Source organism: Pogonomyrmex barbatus, unplaced genomic scaffold, assembly GCF_055798465.1.
Source record: "Pogonomyrmex barbatus isolate J1 unplaced genomic scaffold, ASM5579846v1 scaffold1, whole genome shotgun sequence".
NCBI classification, from domain to species: Eukaryota; Metazoa; Arthropoda; class Insecta; order Hymenoptera; family Formicidae; genus Pogonomyrmex; species Pogonomyrmex barbatus.
Window position 1 is genome coordinate 23815236 of NW_028297098.1, and position 15087 is coordinate 23830322.

Below are 15087 nucleotides of genomic sequence, written 5' to 3' on the forward strand. Positions count from 1 at the left end.
CTCGAACCGAGATCTTTTTTAATGATTTAACTATTGTACGGTATGAATATGTTAGCTATCCATCTCAAGTTGAATAGAAGAATCTTATCGACCTCAAAGCAGCTTTTGCGGGCGAATCAAAGCCCCAATTGGAGCTTTGCGTACGGGTCTTAACGATCTTTCTTTTTTTTTTTTCTTTTTAGGCGCGTTCGATTCATTTGGCGACACTGTCGGGTGACAATTCGCGACCGAGATGCTTTGTCGGCTGTGTGTGTCGCGGTGAGATGCTTGATACTTTTTCGGCGAAGTGTCCTCAGGTGTATCGCGGGATGCCTGGTTACTGGGGCGAAAATCCCGTAATCGGCTGAAAACCCGGGATTCTCTTTGTCGCACTGCGGTGATACATGCCATCACTAGGCGACTAGGCGCATCCGAACGAGGCAGTGGCGTCTGTAAATTTTCCGCGCACACGGTATAGCGATCACCGATCTCCGTCGATCCTCCGCACGGTAAACGTACGAGAGTTCGGACGAACTTCTATCCGGGAATTGCCAGCGGAAACGCCGCGAGAACGCTCCGTGCGTCACTCTGGCGCTTACGTTAACCAGTCCTAACGACTGAGTGACGCCAAGACTATGCTCTCACCGTAACAGGTTAAGGCTCAATTCTGGTTCAGAATTCTGACTGCACACGTCTTCGCAGATGAAGATGAGCGGGGAGATGTTTGATGGAAAAGACTATCCTACTCAATGGGCGCTCAATCCTTCTGCATATCAAAACATGAGTAACGATCAAGGTAGTCTTCTTCTCCTTCTCCAAGTGACGATCGAATCTCTGTACTTTATAGCGAGTCCTGCGAGCATGACTGCACTGACTCTGATCCGATATTATAAAGGCTGTTGAAGGTCCATATTCTGAATTCTCTTTCATTGATGATTTTCAAAGATAAAAGCGAAATATGAGTGCGATCTAACATGACATAAAATATCTAGTCTATGTTTAATTAAAAACTTGATGATCCCAACGTTGAATGTTATGTCAGCTGAGCTGAGTTTTATATTTTGGATTTATTGATAAATAATTTTATGTACAATAGTCTTTAACATACATTCAGATTAGTACACATGATCAAAATCATCATTAATAACATAATATTGTTTATCTGAGAATAGTGGATTGGGCAGCCCTAGCGCAGCAATGGATAAAGATGAAAGAGACTGTTGTACCACCGGCTCCACCACCCCCCACTATTAATCCTATATGTTCCTCGAACGATGGCAGTGGAGAGGCACCAATGGATATGGACACTAAAGATGATGATGTGCCTCCTGCGCCACCTGCACCAACTATCAGTGGATCTGGTGAGAGAGAATGTATGATTTTGCTAGGTTTACAATTAAAATGGATAATAAATAATTGTATTTTGATATAATGAAATAGAGGCCTGGACTCAATGGAATCAGTGGGGTCATTGGAATGCTTCGACATCTGGAACTGGAAGTTGGGAATGGAGTGGTGTACCTCCACCTGGTGTTACCATGGGTCCTGATGGCAAACCGATCGGACTTCCAACTGTACCGGTTATACCACCTGCGCCGACAATATCAACCACCACTGATTTCAATACGCCTCCTCCTGCACCATCATTGTATTCATACAATTCAGTACCACCTGGACAACCATACAATCAGGTATAAAAAAAACGATGAAAAAAATAGAATTTCTGTAATTTATAACAATATACATATATTTTTGTTCTCGCTTATATAATGAATTTTTATTTAAAAACTATTCTAACTACTTCATTATATACTTATTTATCAGGTTACTAATTATTGGTCTGGTGAACCACCTAACGCAGTATCGCCACAACCACTTCCTTTCATGAAAGGTATGAGACACACAAGTAGAGGACCTCATATGAGGGTAATGGATACTGTTCGATGTCGAGATGACAGAGAAAAAACACCAGAGGAAGATACCACTACAACTATAGGTAAAAATTACATTAATAGAAGCAACGTGAAGTGAATTGAATTGATTTAACATCTATGATAATCTCAATCACGCAAATCAGTATTTATATATTGTTAATTTATCTTATATAGATGCTGCAAAACGGAGACAATTACCGGCGTGGATCCGTGAAGGACTGGAAAAGATGGAGAAAGAAAAACAGAAGGCCATGGAAAGGGAAAGGTTAGAGATGTTAAGAAAACAAGAGTTAGAAGCTCGCAAGCAGGCAGAAGACGAGGCGCGCGCTGTGCTTAATCCTAGCAAGAGTAAATTTGTAAGCATTGATCGCACGTTATGTCGTTTAATTCGATTCCTTGACTCTATTGATTTTACGATTGTGAAACAACACCATTCATATAGGATTCAGATTCGGAAAAAGAAACTGAGCAGGATTTCGAAGTTGCGAGTAATACACGTGGGCAGCAATCTGTGGAAAAGAGCTACGATCGTACTCCGGACATCATTGTTCGACCGCGAAAAACACGGTTCACGGATGCCGATTCGCCCGAATCTCACACAGGCCCTGATGAGAGTCCGATCGCTGCGACCAGTGTGGTTCCAGTTGTGCAAAAGCGGTCTCGAGAGGAAATCTTACAGGATGTAGTAAGTGGAAGAAATTCTTCACAAAATTATTCTTTCAAAAATAACATTTTTTTTAACTGAAGTCAAATATTAACTGAAAGATTTAAATTGATTTAAGTTAATTGTACCAAGAATTTGGTTAATTCTAATTAATGTTACAATATTACGAAGACTATATCGTATCTTTCTTGCGCAGATGTTAAAAGTAAGGAGATCATTGACGGAAATACTTTTGGAAGTGACGAACGAAGAGATTGGCGCGGTATGCAGAGAGGTTTGGAGCCGCGCACGTGCCAAAGGTACCCCAGATACACACGATAGAACTAACCAATTGAATTTTCGTGCTTTTGCTCGTCGGAGCACAGAATACAATTCAGTGAGCCTGTTCGCCGCGCCACGTTGCGACGAAGCTGTGCGATTGTGTAATATAAAATTGAAAATATTAAACAGAGATATCTTAATATGTAGACTTAATTATTCGGCAATTTCAGGACATCCTATGTTTTACGTTTTCAGGGATTTGCGTGTAGCCTAAGGCACATATATATCTCTTTTGTTTTGATTACGTAATCGTCTTGTATTACGTATCGTATTTTAGACATTTTTACATACCGGCATTATATATGTTTATCAGCAATGATTTCTCACGATATATTTTTACAATAGAAAAATTCTCTAAGATATATATTTTTATATCATAGTGTAAACAATGTTTTGATAATCAGAGAATTTGTTTAATAAGGACATCTAGATATTAATTTAGTCAGTAATATTTAAAATATAACGATTTAAAAAATATGATTTTATTGTACCCATCTTACATCATGGGTATGGATATATACGCGATTCTTATAGATTTAAAAGCATTTAATTGTAATCCAAGTTTTTATAAGTATCTCTAATAACTTCATTTCTAGCATCACAAATTTTTTAAATTCCGATGATGAATATGTAAGCCACATAGCAAATCGCGCAATGTTGACTAATTTTCGTAGGATGTAGAATATTATAGTTTGACTTGTAAGTGTGAAATAATGCTATAAAGATTTCTTAAGGTACATAAAAGGAAGCGAAGGGACAAAGGGACGCCCTTGCGCGAATGAGTCGATTAAGAACCATTCGATATTATCGGGGGCATTATACGTGCGGTAGCACTTTTAGCGATTGCTTACTAAATGCGTGTGTATTGTAAGTCCCTGCAGGAGAGACCCCCGTCGCATCCCTCAACATGGCCCCTCTTGCTCAGATCACTCACAAATCACTCGGTGAGTACGCTTTAACGCTTTATTCTAACGCACGGCGATATCCGTAGGGAACGGCCGTAAGTGACGCAGTGACTCGTTGAGAAAAAACGAGTGAAAGTAATGAGAGAAAGGAAAAGAAACGAAAGAAAGAAAGGAAGAGAAGAGTCACTGCGTGTACGCATTGAAATCAACTCGATGTTAGCTCGGCCGTTCTCTCATAGAGATTATTTATCGCCGCAACCAAGAGAAGTGTCCTTCTCCCCCCTTTCATTCTTTCTCAGGACATTTCTTGATGAAACGGCTGCGAAAATTAGCCGGAGCCGAGTTTTGCATATATTTCCTTCCTTCTTTTTTTTCGTTTTCTTTTCGTCACTCCGACACCGAAAGTGTCGTGACGCTACGTGCACAGAATGGATGTGATTGCTAGTTCTGTCTGCCGTAGGTCTGGGCATCTATGGCGACAGTAACAGCGAATCCGAAGAGGAGCAGAGTGAACACGCGCAGCTTCAAAATGACGACAGCGACGAGGAGTTGAAGGTAGGAGTCGTTTCGTGGACGATTAATTTTTCGCAGTGCGATTCCGTTTTACTCTATGAACCGATTTTTCAGGAAACACTAAGACGGCGACAGCAGGCATTCCGCAAGACGGAGGAGGAAATCGAGGCACGTCTCGCCGAGGAGGAAGAGAGAGAGGAGCAGCGCAACGAAGAGCAATACAATAATAAGCAACAGGAAAATCATACCGGTAATACTAGCTGCCGGGAGTCAGGTATGTTTCGACAGACAACTCACCCGTATGTGGCCGCTGGGAGATTGAGTGTAACTTCCTGACATCATACTTTAGTTGATGAAAAAGAAACGGTAGATAATCAAAGAGAAGCGTCCGAAACTTTGTCGAGCGGCGGTCAAAGTCCACAAGCGGCGGTACCGCAGAATGTATCAGCGACCGATGGCCAGCAAGTGAAGGCGAGCAGCACCGTGTCGGGGTCCGCTGATTCCGAATCGAGCAGCACCGAGTCTACAAGCAGTTCCGAGTCGAGTCGCGAGTCCGCATCCAAGAAGCATGAAAAAGCGCGCACGAGCAAACAGCAGACGCAGCAACGCGAACAGCAACAGCAACGTGATCAGCGTTACCATCGGCGGCGAAAGTCCAAGAGCAGAAGCAAGTCGCGAAGCGGTAGACGGTCCATCAGATCGTCACGTTCATCCGAACGTGGCGGTCATAAGCGGCGATCGCGTTCGCGATCGGCAAAATCGCGCAAGGATTATCGCTCGCGATCCTCGCGCTCCTCCAGCGATCACAGATCCAACCGAAAGCGTCGTTCGCAATCGCGCGAACGGAAACGTGCAAGATCGCGATCGCGGAGTTATCGACGCTCCAGGTCGACATCCAGGTCTACCGATAGGAAATGGTCGTCGCGATCACGCTCCCGCAGATGGAAATCTCGCTCGCATTCCAGAGATAGACGACGAAGCAGCCGATCGCGCAGCAAGTCATCGCGAGGAGCGAAGCGAGGAAGATCGCGCTCGAGATCGCGCAGCCGCTCAAGGGATCGCAGACGATCGAGATCGTACGTTTCCGGAAGGAGTCAGCGACGGAGCAGTAGATCCAGATCGCGGGATCGAAGTAGAAAGTCGCGATCCAAATCGAACTACCGCGATGGTAAGAAGTCGTCACATCGGTACAGGAATTGAGGTCAGGACCTGCTCCTAGCCCAAGGTTGTATGTACATTTTGATTGTAGCCTTAACAGAACAATACAAAAAAAACAATGATATATTATTTTTAACAAGTTTGCTAGACTTGCCGCTTGCTAGACTAACAAAAAATCATTCTTGGAGTCTCTTCTTTTCTTTTATTCCATTATCGCGCATATTTCATTATTACAACTCTCAATTCAATTTATGTGATATCTTTCGAAACCTGACGCAATAATTAAGATTGTATGTTGCATAAATGATGCCTCTTCAATATTGTGAATCCTTAGATACAAACCTCTGATATTCTGCAAAATACTTTTCCTTTCTATCTGCTTTTTTCTATTTAAATATTATTTTTTTATAATCAGCGCACGCGCGCACGTAAAATGAACAAACATGAAGAAATTAACAGATATTTATGTATTATTATTTTTTCACTGTATGTATATAGTTTTATATTAATTACAGTTTATGTTATGTCATGCCCAAAAAATAGGAATATAGAATTAAAAAATATAATTTATTATTATGAAATGAAAACAATGAAATTTGCTCAATAATTTTTGAGGATTGAATAATGACAGTTTATATGCAATAAACTTATTTGTAAGTTTTCTATAGATATATTATCATATGTTATGAATTTATCATAAAATTTAATTGTAAGAAATAAAAAAGTAAATTAAATGATTTAAGATTTATCAAGATAAATTTGCTAAACCTTAATTTTTATTTTTATTCATTGAGTATTTTCAACATAAATATTCCAACATAATATTCCTCGAAAAATATTTTTCTTAAGTAGATACAATTCTTAATATAATGTAAAATTTATACATTATTTTATTAATCATCTATATCAGTTCTATTTCCAAGATTTGTAATTGTGGATTTGGAATTAATATATGTCGATATTTATCGTCACATGCTACTAGAAAGACAACTATGTTGTAGAATCAGACAATATCAATATGTACTAATTTTAAGCTCAAAATTACAAATGCTGGACTATCTATTTTCCGTTATTTTTTGACATCTAAAATTTATAACAAGTTTTATTTGTTTCAAAATTGCATTTAATATTTGTATCTTGAAATAATTATTAACTAGTCATATGTATTCTTGTGCAAAATAATTTGATGTTGCAAAATAATTAATATGTGCCAATACAATATGAATAATATATAGACAATCATTTATCTTATTTTTGTTGAAAATTATTGATTGCATGAAAAAATTAAGATGTAGAAATGACATTGATAAAACGTAGCATATTAACGTATGTATAATTTTTTTGTTAAAAAAGCTATATGAATTCTTATTTATAATAAAAGAATTATAAAGAATCTGCACACTTTATTATTTTTGAAGTAATTTTGTATGAAAGAGGAAAGTACTACTGCAATGGTATCTTTCTATTTTGTATAAAATTATTCCAAATAAGATAAAATGTGTGCAAATATTTTCTTTGTCTATACTATTAAATTTAATATTAAGTATGTACATGTATAAATAAGTGTTATATTATATAAATGAATTCGATAGACACTTTAATAACATGTGATATGTAATCGAATGATAAATATATCTGAATTTTCATAAGGAAAATTTTCATATACTTTGTATGAAACAAAAAGAGCATTATTCTCAGCCAAAATGATTGATATTTTATAGATTATTTGCCAAGATTTCGAGTCCTAGAAATCTTATTTTGTTTCAGCATCTTCCACTGGCTTCCGCTCGGCTTCAACATTTCACATGACTCAGTTCATCAACGTATACAACACATTGGTACAGTTATAATTTTTGAATCCACATCACGTTCACTTTCTTCTCTTAGATAAGAGTGTATAAAAACTCGTAACAATATAACAAATAGTATAATACTTATAATTATATGTTATAGATTCTATCTATAGATTCGTGTAATATTATTCGCTCTAATGTACAAAAGTCTATCTTTCCTTTCTATTAAAGAAAGCGCACGTAATCAAAATTTATATGATTACGAGAAAACGAACGTGAAATAAAGTTGATGCAAAATTAGTTGAGGTAGTCATGTCTTTCCTAAAGCAATCCATGCACATTAAAATTGTAAAAGCTGAGTATTCAATCAATGGAATACGCAGAAAAAATAACTATTAATAATATAACTGAATGTGGACATTTTGATTCCAATTTAAATCCTATTTCCTTTTTTCGATTCCTTGTTTTTCAATGCACAATAAAAAAGAATTGATAGGATATGCAATGGAAAATTTTATTCTATGTGGACAATCGTGATCGAGCTAAAATTTGGTTATTAATAATTAATAAGGTATCTAAAATAATTTTCATTATCAAATTCGCATCGCTATATATAAAACAGAAATTATATTTTTGTGTTTTACCTTTATGGTATGGAATTCATCCTTTCAATCAGATGATTGTAAACGAGATCTCGTACGTGCAAACCGTATACAAAATCGAAATGATTTAATCGCTTTAGCGTCACTGTATATTTTTCTAAAATATTTGGCAATTTTCCATTTAATAATTCAACATCCTAAAATAAATAAATACGTTACGAATTTTAATGAAATAAGATTAAATATGGTATATATGATAAATTAATAGCGTGTTTAATTACATTTGGATGAGCTAACCAGTCGTTCAAACCGTTATACAAAATCACTGGAGCTGTGATCCTTTCAAGGGGATATTCCGGCGGTACGAAACGTCTATAAATCCTAAAATTCGCCAATACACCGTAATCGAAAGGCCGAAAATGTCCTGAAATGAGGGAAGCGACTCTGTTATGAAAGCATAAAAACGCAGAAAAAAATCTTTGATCCTGTAATTAAATTGAACTCTAAAAAATTAATTTATTTAAAAAATTAATTAACCTGGATTCTGAATGCCCAAGGCGTAATGAACCAATTGCTTGTACGAGCATCCCGCCGGCGCGAACTGCAGATACTCCGCCAAGTGCGCCTGAAAATACATTACTTTAATGTAAATATATTGGAGTTACGTTTAATTCGAGATCAACTTGTATGATTTATACAATAATTTACATGATCCATCTCGCCGGTGCTAAATCCTCCGATCCACTGCACGATCAGTTCGCAAAAGTATTGAGTGAACATACCTTCCCGGCACAGAGTATACGTCACGAATTTTTCTAATTCTGAATTCGACAGCATTTCGAAATATCCGGTGAACTTGTAAAATCCCTGCCGGATATAATAAATCGATAAAAAGTCTCACGAAATTTTTAAACCTTAATTATTCTTTAAAATGTACTTGAAGATAAAACTAATTTGAGATTTTTACCTTAAAAAAATTCGCGAAGAAACTCAGTGGTCTCAATAGACCACTAATGTGTCCTGTGTAAGCCACGGGAGCTAACGCGGACATAAGCTTAATTTTCTTGTTGTATTCCGGTCTGAGAGACATGAGAACCCAAAATTGTGTTGTTCCTTGAGAGAAGCCTATGTAGAACAGCTGATTTTGTCCGGTTTTATATAATATATAGTCTATCATAGCGGACAAATCATACAGGCCCAGTTCATGCCAGCTAAATAAAATATTCGCAAGAGTTACACAAATAATAATTATGAAATTATGATCATCGATTCATATCAAGTAATATTTAATAATTATCCTTAAGATAAATTAAAGTAAGTCAAGTCAATTAAATCGTATTCCCGCAATTAATCTTATGAAAATGAAAGAATAAACCTCGTTTTTATTAATTTAATTTAACTTTAACTAAAACATGAAAGGTACGATGCAGAATAGTGTTCTTGAGTTCTGATACCTGAAATCCCAGAATTCAGCGCTTTGTATGGAAAGGGTCGTGTGATTCTTCGAGTTCGTGGTCCCACGAGAATTACCGAGCCATACGTCATAACCATCGTCAGCCAAAAGATAAGCTAATGATATTAAAAGTAACTTTTTAACCAACGTTTATAAAATCTAATAATTTAATAAGGCTCGATTGAACGCAGGATTGATTTAATTACCAATTGATCGATTTCGTCCCGTTAACAACCAATCCGCCGAACATCCTAATAATCCGTGCATGATCAACACCACTCGGCGATTCTCAACAGTTTTATTCATTCGCGGTATCCGATGTACAGCCAATATATATCCATCCTTAGTTGTTACATGATGAAGCTCAAAAGGGTAACCGCTCTGCATTACGTAATCTTCCTAAAAGTAACAACAAATAATTTGGTAAACCGATAATAATTACTAATTAAAAATTTGACATTTCAACAAATTATCAAAATTCATAATTAATATAAATAATAAAAATAATAAAAATTTTTATGTTGTGTGAATTGTTAAAAAATCGCGCTTTTTTAATTTATAATATGTATCAACGATCTTTTAAAGTTGAGAAAATAAATTCTTACGATCCAATTTATTGTGCGCTTTATTAAAAACAGTTTGCAGTACTTTTAATTATTTCACTTACGATCAATAAATTGGGATCGGTACTCGGAGGGAATAATCCACGTGTGCGAAAGAGACCGTTTATTTGAACGATGAATCCATAACATAACAGAGGGATGAAATACCAATATGTAATCATGTTACAATTTAACAATGTTTGCGACGTCACTTTTACACTTTATATAAATATATCGTTTACTTTACGCAGCTTCCCGTACAAGTAGATTAAAAAAAAATTAAACAAAATAATCACATTACACACTACTTTAAAATACAAGCTACAGTAAGTCAAATGAAATCTTTTTTACATAATAATATCGAGACTAAATAATTCATAAACTTTTCCTTTGATAAAAAATGCAAATATATGTAAAAGACAATAAATATAATCTACTTCAGTATTAAAACGTGACAATGCGAGAAAGCGCGCGAGCGTTCCTTTAAACGATCGCGAGGGCCTTCGCACACTTTTATTTATCCTCCTCACCCTTCCGAAGAGGTGATATTGGTTTGGATAGGCACAAACTGAGACTGGAATTTTAACAAATCTACTTCCACGCGCAGCCGAATTCGTTTCCGTAAATCCCTCCGTCGCCCCGCGGCTTCTTATCCATTTCTTTTTTGTCGCTCACGTATGCAAGGCCGCGTTTGTTTTTAATTTTATGACACGAATCTCTCAAAGTCCCAGCGGTGATACCGAGAAGATGAGGCAGCCGGCGGGCACGAGCACGTGTTCGCGCTTCCGATGCGCGATTACAGTGTCCACTGACGTATTAAATCGACGGTATTTTATAAGACTTATTACGTAATTAATTGATATTGCCAAATTTATGATATTGTCTGAATTTTCGGATGATGATGCATCAAATGCCTTTCGACATTTTATATGATAATGCACCGATTGATTAATTATGTCAAAATTTTTTTCGTTGTCGCGAAATCAAGTAACTTGAATCTTACTGAAAATATGTGTTTTGCAAATACATATGCAAATATATGTGTACACATGTGTTTTATATATGTACGTAAAAGTAAATAAAAATATGAACATAAAGTATATACATAAAATGATTAACTTACATTTTTTAGCATTTTTTACTCTTTGTAAAATATATACAATCTTGTTGACTCATTGTAGTCTAAGAAAAAAATTCAGACAAAGTTCAGATTTGTTGAAATTGTTTATGTAAAGAACGCTTACGATGCAATATCTTCATATGAGATGTACAATTCAAAGTCTAGATAGCAGATTAACTATTATTTTATGTTCTAATAAAAACAAATTTAAAATAGCTCAAGTAATTTTAATTTTACAATGCAAAAGAGTGAACTAGGATAAAAAGAAGAAACACTTGAAAAATGTATATATAGAATACGTTTTACATTATTACTTAACATATTTTCATGTCCAACAAGATTGACATACACGAATGTAACTGAAGTTATACATGTAACTAACATGTGTCTATAAAACATACATATTTGTTTCGTTAAGCAATAACGGAAATCATTGAAATATCATTTCAATCATTTCAATGGAAATATCATTTCGATCATCACCAAGTGGGGTGGCAAAGATAACTCTTCCTTTTTCCCTCATAAATTAAAGTTACAGAATTGTAAAAAAAGGAAAAAAGATAATTATAATATATCATATCGAGAATATATAAATAAGAAATATATTAGGACAAAATTATACATATTAATGGGATATATATATATATACTTGCATCAATTCACATCCTCCTTCGTTATCTTTCTTCATTTAAACATGATTTATGATTATAAATATGGGTATAACACCTTTGTGTTCATATAAACAGCAACAATTCAAAGATAACGATTTCCCAATTAGATACAATGATTACATGACATGTTTGCGTACATATATACTACAACGTCTGAATCGCTCTGAGTTTCCGACAATGAATTACAACGTATCTTTTGAATAAAGATATATATATATATATATATATATATATATATATATATATTGTTGCTGTATATATATATATATATATATATATATATATATATATATATAGACAATAATGTTATTTCATTTCGAATTGCACAAGATATCTTTATTTATAAATTAAATTTATTTGTTTTCAAAATAATTGGACGAGACATAATTGAAACACACATCTTCCGCTATCCTCGAAAAATCGTCCACGTTATTAGGGAAACATGTCTCGCAAGGAAGTTACGAGAGGTAAGTGAATCAAATTCAATTCAAGTTTCGCGCTTTTCCGAACTTAATAAAACAATTCAGTTTCAAGAGTTTTCGTAAGAATCACTTCAGGAAAGCTAGTAGTTTAAAATGAGTTTAGTTTGAGTCACTTCTCGCAATCTCTTGTACAGTATGTTTTTCTTAATAATTCTGACGATTTTACAAAGGCATCAAAAGATATGCGTTCCAATTCTCTCTTTCTCGCCTAATCCATTATCTAATATTATTTTTGGAAAAACAAATATAGATATCTTAAAATACAATTCGATATGAAATGATATAATTGTGAAAAAACATACATATAATGATTATTATACATATACACACATATACAATCTATTAAACGAATGTTATTTATAGAAAAACTAAACTTTGACGAGACCTGACATTTATACGATAAATATCTAATATTTACGTAATTTTATAACGGAATAGCACGAAAGAGATGTCAAAACGCAATTGAATTGAACAGTGATTGAATTAGATAGTTTTAATGTAATATTTTTAATAAATGTGCTTAAAATAAATTTAAAAATAACATCTGTATAAAACAGGTATGAACAAAACAAAGAAACGTGTCAATTTGAAAATATCAAACAATATTAATTTACAATATTATGATGTGAGCAATTGAAAGATGTTTCTGATACATGCACGCGTTGTTTTTACTGGACTTTAGCTAATCCATGCGTCGCATGTCCAACAAATTTTAACTTTCTAGATTTCGATCAATGGGATTAATACTATGTGTCATAATCCTCATCAATGTTGGCGGTACGAGTAAAGTTTGACGTCGGCTGATCGCTTGCACTCGGATTAAGTTCCGTATAAAAATTTGGCCGACTAATCTGAAAGGCCGCAGGTATAGATGTATGGAATTCTGGAACTTGTGAATGCCCTCCCACTGTTATTACGGCCCTTTGATTAGTAAAGTTTAAATTGCTTGAAACCATGCTCGATCCATTATCTTTTGTATTCTTATGTATTTCTTTCGTATTTATTTCGGTGCTAACTGGCAATCCTAAATGTTTCTGATATCTGCAAAAGTATGTATTATAGTTATTTGATTGAAATTATCAGAAAAGCAAATCAATATGAAACTCACTCTAATGGATCAGAATGTTGCATCACTGTTGGACTTGCTGTAGCTGTGTTTGATACATTGATTTGCAATGGAGCAGGTGAAGGAGTTTCTGGTGACATAGGTACTTCATCATCGGGCCCTGATACATCAGGCAGAGATTTCACTAGATCCTTCAGAAAGTCGAATCTGCTTTCTGACAAGATACATTGTTTCCTGTAAACATATAAATTATAAAAGAATATCTACAGATAAAAATTCTTTTGTATTATAGTTTGTCCAAATATCTATAAATAAAGCATTGCTCTTCTTTCATTTGTGACGCTTATCGCATCTGTGGATAATTATTGAAAAATTTACTATGCCTAAAATAAACTTGTCTGACAATACTGCTGCTTACATATGAGATGGACTCAAAGTCTTGGCATTTTTGGCACTCGTAATCTGCATGGTCTTGGTTAACAAGGAGTGTACAAATAATTCCAGAGTCCTAGGTAAGCTTTGTTAAGGAACAATTAAACTAGATTGAAAACAATCAGGCCTTTGAAATTTGTTTACTAGAGAAAGCAATTAAACAAATCACTATTTCTTAAGCATTCTAAGATAATATTTCTTCTAACAATATACGTAAAACATTTTTAAAAATGATTTTTATAATAAAACATATGAATACAAAGATCCATGTGGCCAAAATAAACAATTAAGCGAAAAAGAAAGCTAGAGGGGGGGGAAGAGAGAGAGAGAGAGAGAGAGATATGTAAGAAAAGGATATAGATTATGATTGGTACTGCCTGGGCAACCTTCCCCACCTCCTCATCTGTCTGCATGATCTTCTTGATACGACCCTGACAACAGACACGCGGAGTTTAGGTTATGTCATCCAAACGCGTCATCGTGTCGCGACGGCGGCTCCGGCAATCGGGAATGCGGGAATTTTTTTTTCGTCGATGATCGATAATCGACGTCGAGGACGCGAGTCGACGACGAGCGGACTTCCAATTCGCTCGGCGCATTCGCTCTTTTTCCATGTCGTCGATGCGCGTTCCGCAACACGAAACGAAACGGGGCGCTGAACGAAACGGGAACAGGTCGGATCGGGTCGTGAGGAAACAGGGAGGATTCGCTTACCGCTGGGAAACGGGCGTTGTATTTTTTCTTTTTGCTGGGCATGCCGGCTCCGTGATACGTTACAACGCGATACGGCACGGTACTCTGGTACTGGAGTGCACGGTACGGCACGGGCACGACAGGGTGCAACACGCGCGCACGCGATACGACGCGATTGCGTGCGTAAACAAACAGTAGTGGGGAAGGAGCGGTGAGGGGGGGGGGGGGCGGCGACCGAGGGAATCTACCCTCGCGGGCGGAACGGATGTCATCGTCGCGGTCGCTCAAGAGGAAAAACGTCGGGAAGCGTCGGGGATCGGGATTATTCCGAGATATCTCACGCTCACGACTCGCGACATAGTATTCGCCTTCAGCCGCACGGACGGCACGCAATTGGACGAAGTGCAGAGCGGAGGAATTCGCACGAGAATTACCAAGCTGATTGGCCGTCGTTTGGACAGACGTAGATGTGAATCAACGGACGACGAGAGACTTCCTTCTTTTCCACCCTGTCTAGTTTGTGACTTAACATGTGACGAGGCTCCCGTCAAAACTCGCACTGCTCCGATTGCTCCGCAGCTTCGTCATCCGATGATTTGACTGCAACTCGGTTGCAGTTAGTTCTATTAAAAAAAAATAAAAAAAAAAATAAAAAATTATGAAGTAGTTTCCTGATAAACGAGAATCCTGAAACCAGAA

The 15087-nt window shown here is 36.2% G+C and overlaps 3 protein-coding genes across 6 annotated transcripts; 1 reads left to right on the forward strand and 2 right to left on the reverse strand.

Annotated features, from left to right (window-relative positions):
* Nucleotides 1-134: 134 nt before the first annotated feature.
* Nucleotides 135-7567, forward strand: LOC105434336 (uncharacterized). Of its 3 annotated transcripts, none has more exons than XM_089083683.1 (12): nucleotides 135-775; nucleotides 1152-1340; nucleotides 1420-1670; nucleotides 1804-1975; nucleotides 2088-2269; nucleotides 2356-2598; nucleotides 2774-2876; nucleotides 3771-3842; nucleotides 4264-4358; nucleotides 4431-4590; nucleotides 4666-5544; nucleotides 7242-7567. In XM_089083683.1, exons 1-11 carry the CDS (start codon nucleotides 682-684, stop codon nucleotides 5514-5516), a joined length of 2412 nt encoding a protein of 803 aa, XP_088939809.1. In that variant the 5' UTR covers nucleotides 135-681; the 3' UTR covers nucleotides 5517-5544; nucleotides 7242-7567. The 3 variants fall into 3 exon arrangements, with proteins under 3 accessions (XP_088939809.1, XP_088939806.1, XP_011648334.2); XM_089083680.1 differs by having other exon boundaries at nucleotides 4666-5541; XM_011650032.2 differs by having other exon boundaries at nucleotides 4666-7567.
* On the reverse strand, nucleotides 6984-10114 carry LOC105434334 (lipase 3-like). The gene is made up of 9 exons (XM_011650029.3): nucleotides 9990-10114; nucleotides 9529-9721; nucleotides 9324-9438; nucleotides 8837-9080; nucleotides 8578-8736; nucleotides 8407-8494; nucleotides 8151-8293; nucleotides 7912-8066; nucleotides 6984-7809 (listed from the first exon to the last, which is right to left on the reverse strand). Exons 1-8 carry the CDS (start codon nucleotides 10104-10106, stop codon nucleotides 7914-7916), a joined length of 1212 nt encoding a protein of 403 aa, XP_011648331.2. The 5' UTR covers nucleotides 10107-10114; the 3' UTR covers nucleotides 6984-7809; nucleotides 7912-7913.
* NC2alpha (negative cofactor 2 alpha) lies at nucleotides 10034-14956 on the reverse strand. 2 transcript variants are annotated; one of them, XM_089083739.1, is made up of 5 exons: nucleotides 14823-14956; nucleotides 14054-14126; nucleotides 13682-13775; nucleotides 13306-13497; nucleotides 10034-13238 (listed from the first exon to the last, which is right to left on the reverse strand). In XM_089083739.1, exons 2-5 carry the CDS (start codon nucleotides 14106-14108, stop codon nucleotides 12944-12946), a joined length of 636 nt encoding a protein of 211 aa, XP_088939865.1. In that variant the 5' UTR covers nucleotides 14109-14126; nucleotides 14823-14956; the 3' UTR covers nucleotides 10034-12943. The 2 variants fall into 2 exon arrangements, with proteins under 2 accessions (XP_088939865.1, XP_011648336.2); XM_011650034.3 differs by lacking the exon at nucleotides 14823-14956 and adding an exon at nucleotides 14410-14603.
* Nucleotides 14957-15087: the final 131 nt, after the last annotated feature.

Excerpts from the sequence above, each read along its gene's own strand:
- LOC105434336 (XM_011650032.2), top strand. The coding sequence starts at position 682 with ATGAAGATGAGCGGGGAGATGTTTGATGGAAAAGACTATCCTACTCAA. Across the intron at positions 1,341-1,419 it reads ACCAACTATCAGTGGATCTG|AGGCCTGGACTCAATGGAAT; the intron begins GTGAGAGAGAAT and ends ATAATGAAATAG. Across the intron at positions 3,843-4,263 it reads GATCACTCACAAATCACTCG|GTCTGGGCATCTATGGCGAC; the intron begins GTGAGTACGCTT and ends TGTCTGCCGTAG.
- NC2alpha (XM_011650034.3), bottom strand. The coding sequence starts at position 14,451 with ATGCCCAGCAAAAAGAAAAAATACAACGCCCGTTTCCCAGCG. Across the intron at positions 13,776-14,053 it reads GGCAGTACCAATCATAATCT|CTAGGACTCTGGAATTATTT; the intron begins ATATCCTTTTCT and ends AACAAAGCTTAC. Across the intron at positions 13,498-13,681 it reads ACTTTGAGTCCATCTCATAT|GAAACAATGTATCTTGTCAG; the intron begins GTAAGCAGCAGT and ends ATATGTTTACAG.
- LOC105434334 (XM_011650029.3), bottom strand. The coding sequence starts at position 10,106 with ATGATTACATATTGGTATTTCATCCCTCTGTTATGTTATGGATTCATC. Across the intron at positions 9,439-9,528 it reads GGGACGAAATCGATCAATTG|CTTATCTTTTGGCTGACGAT; the intron begins GTAATTAAATCA and ends TAATATCATTAG. Across the intron at positions 8,067-8,150 it reads ACTGGTTAGCTCATCCAAAT|GATGTTGAATTATTAAATGG; the intron begins GTAATTAAACAC and ends TATTTATTTTAG.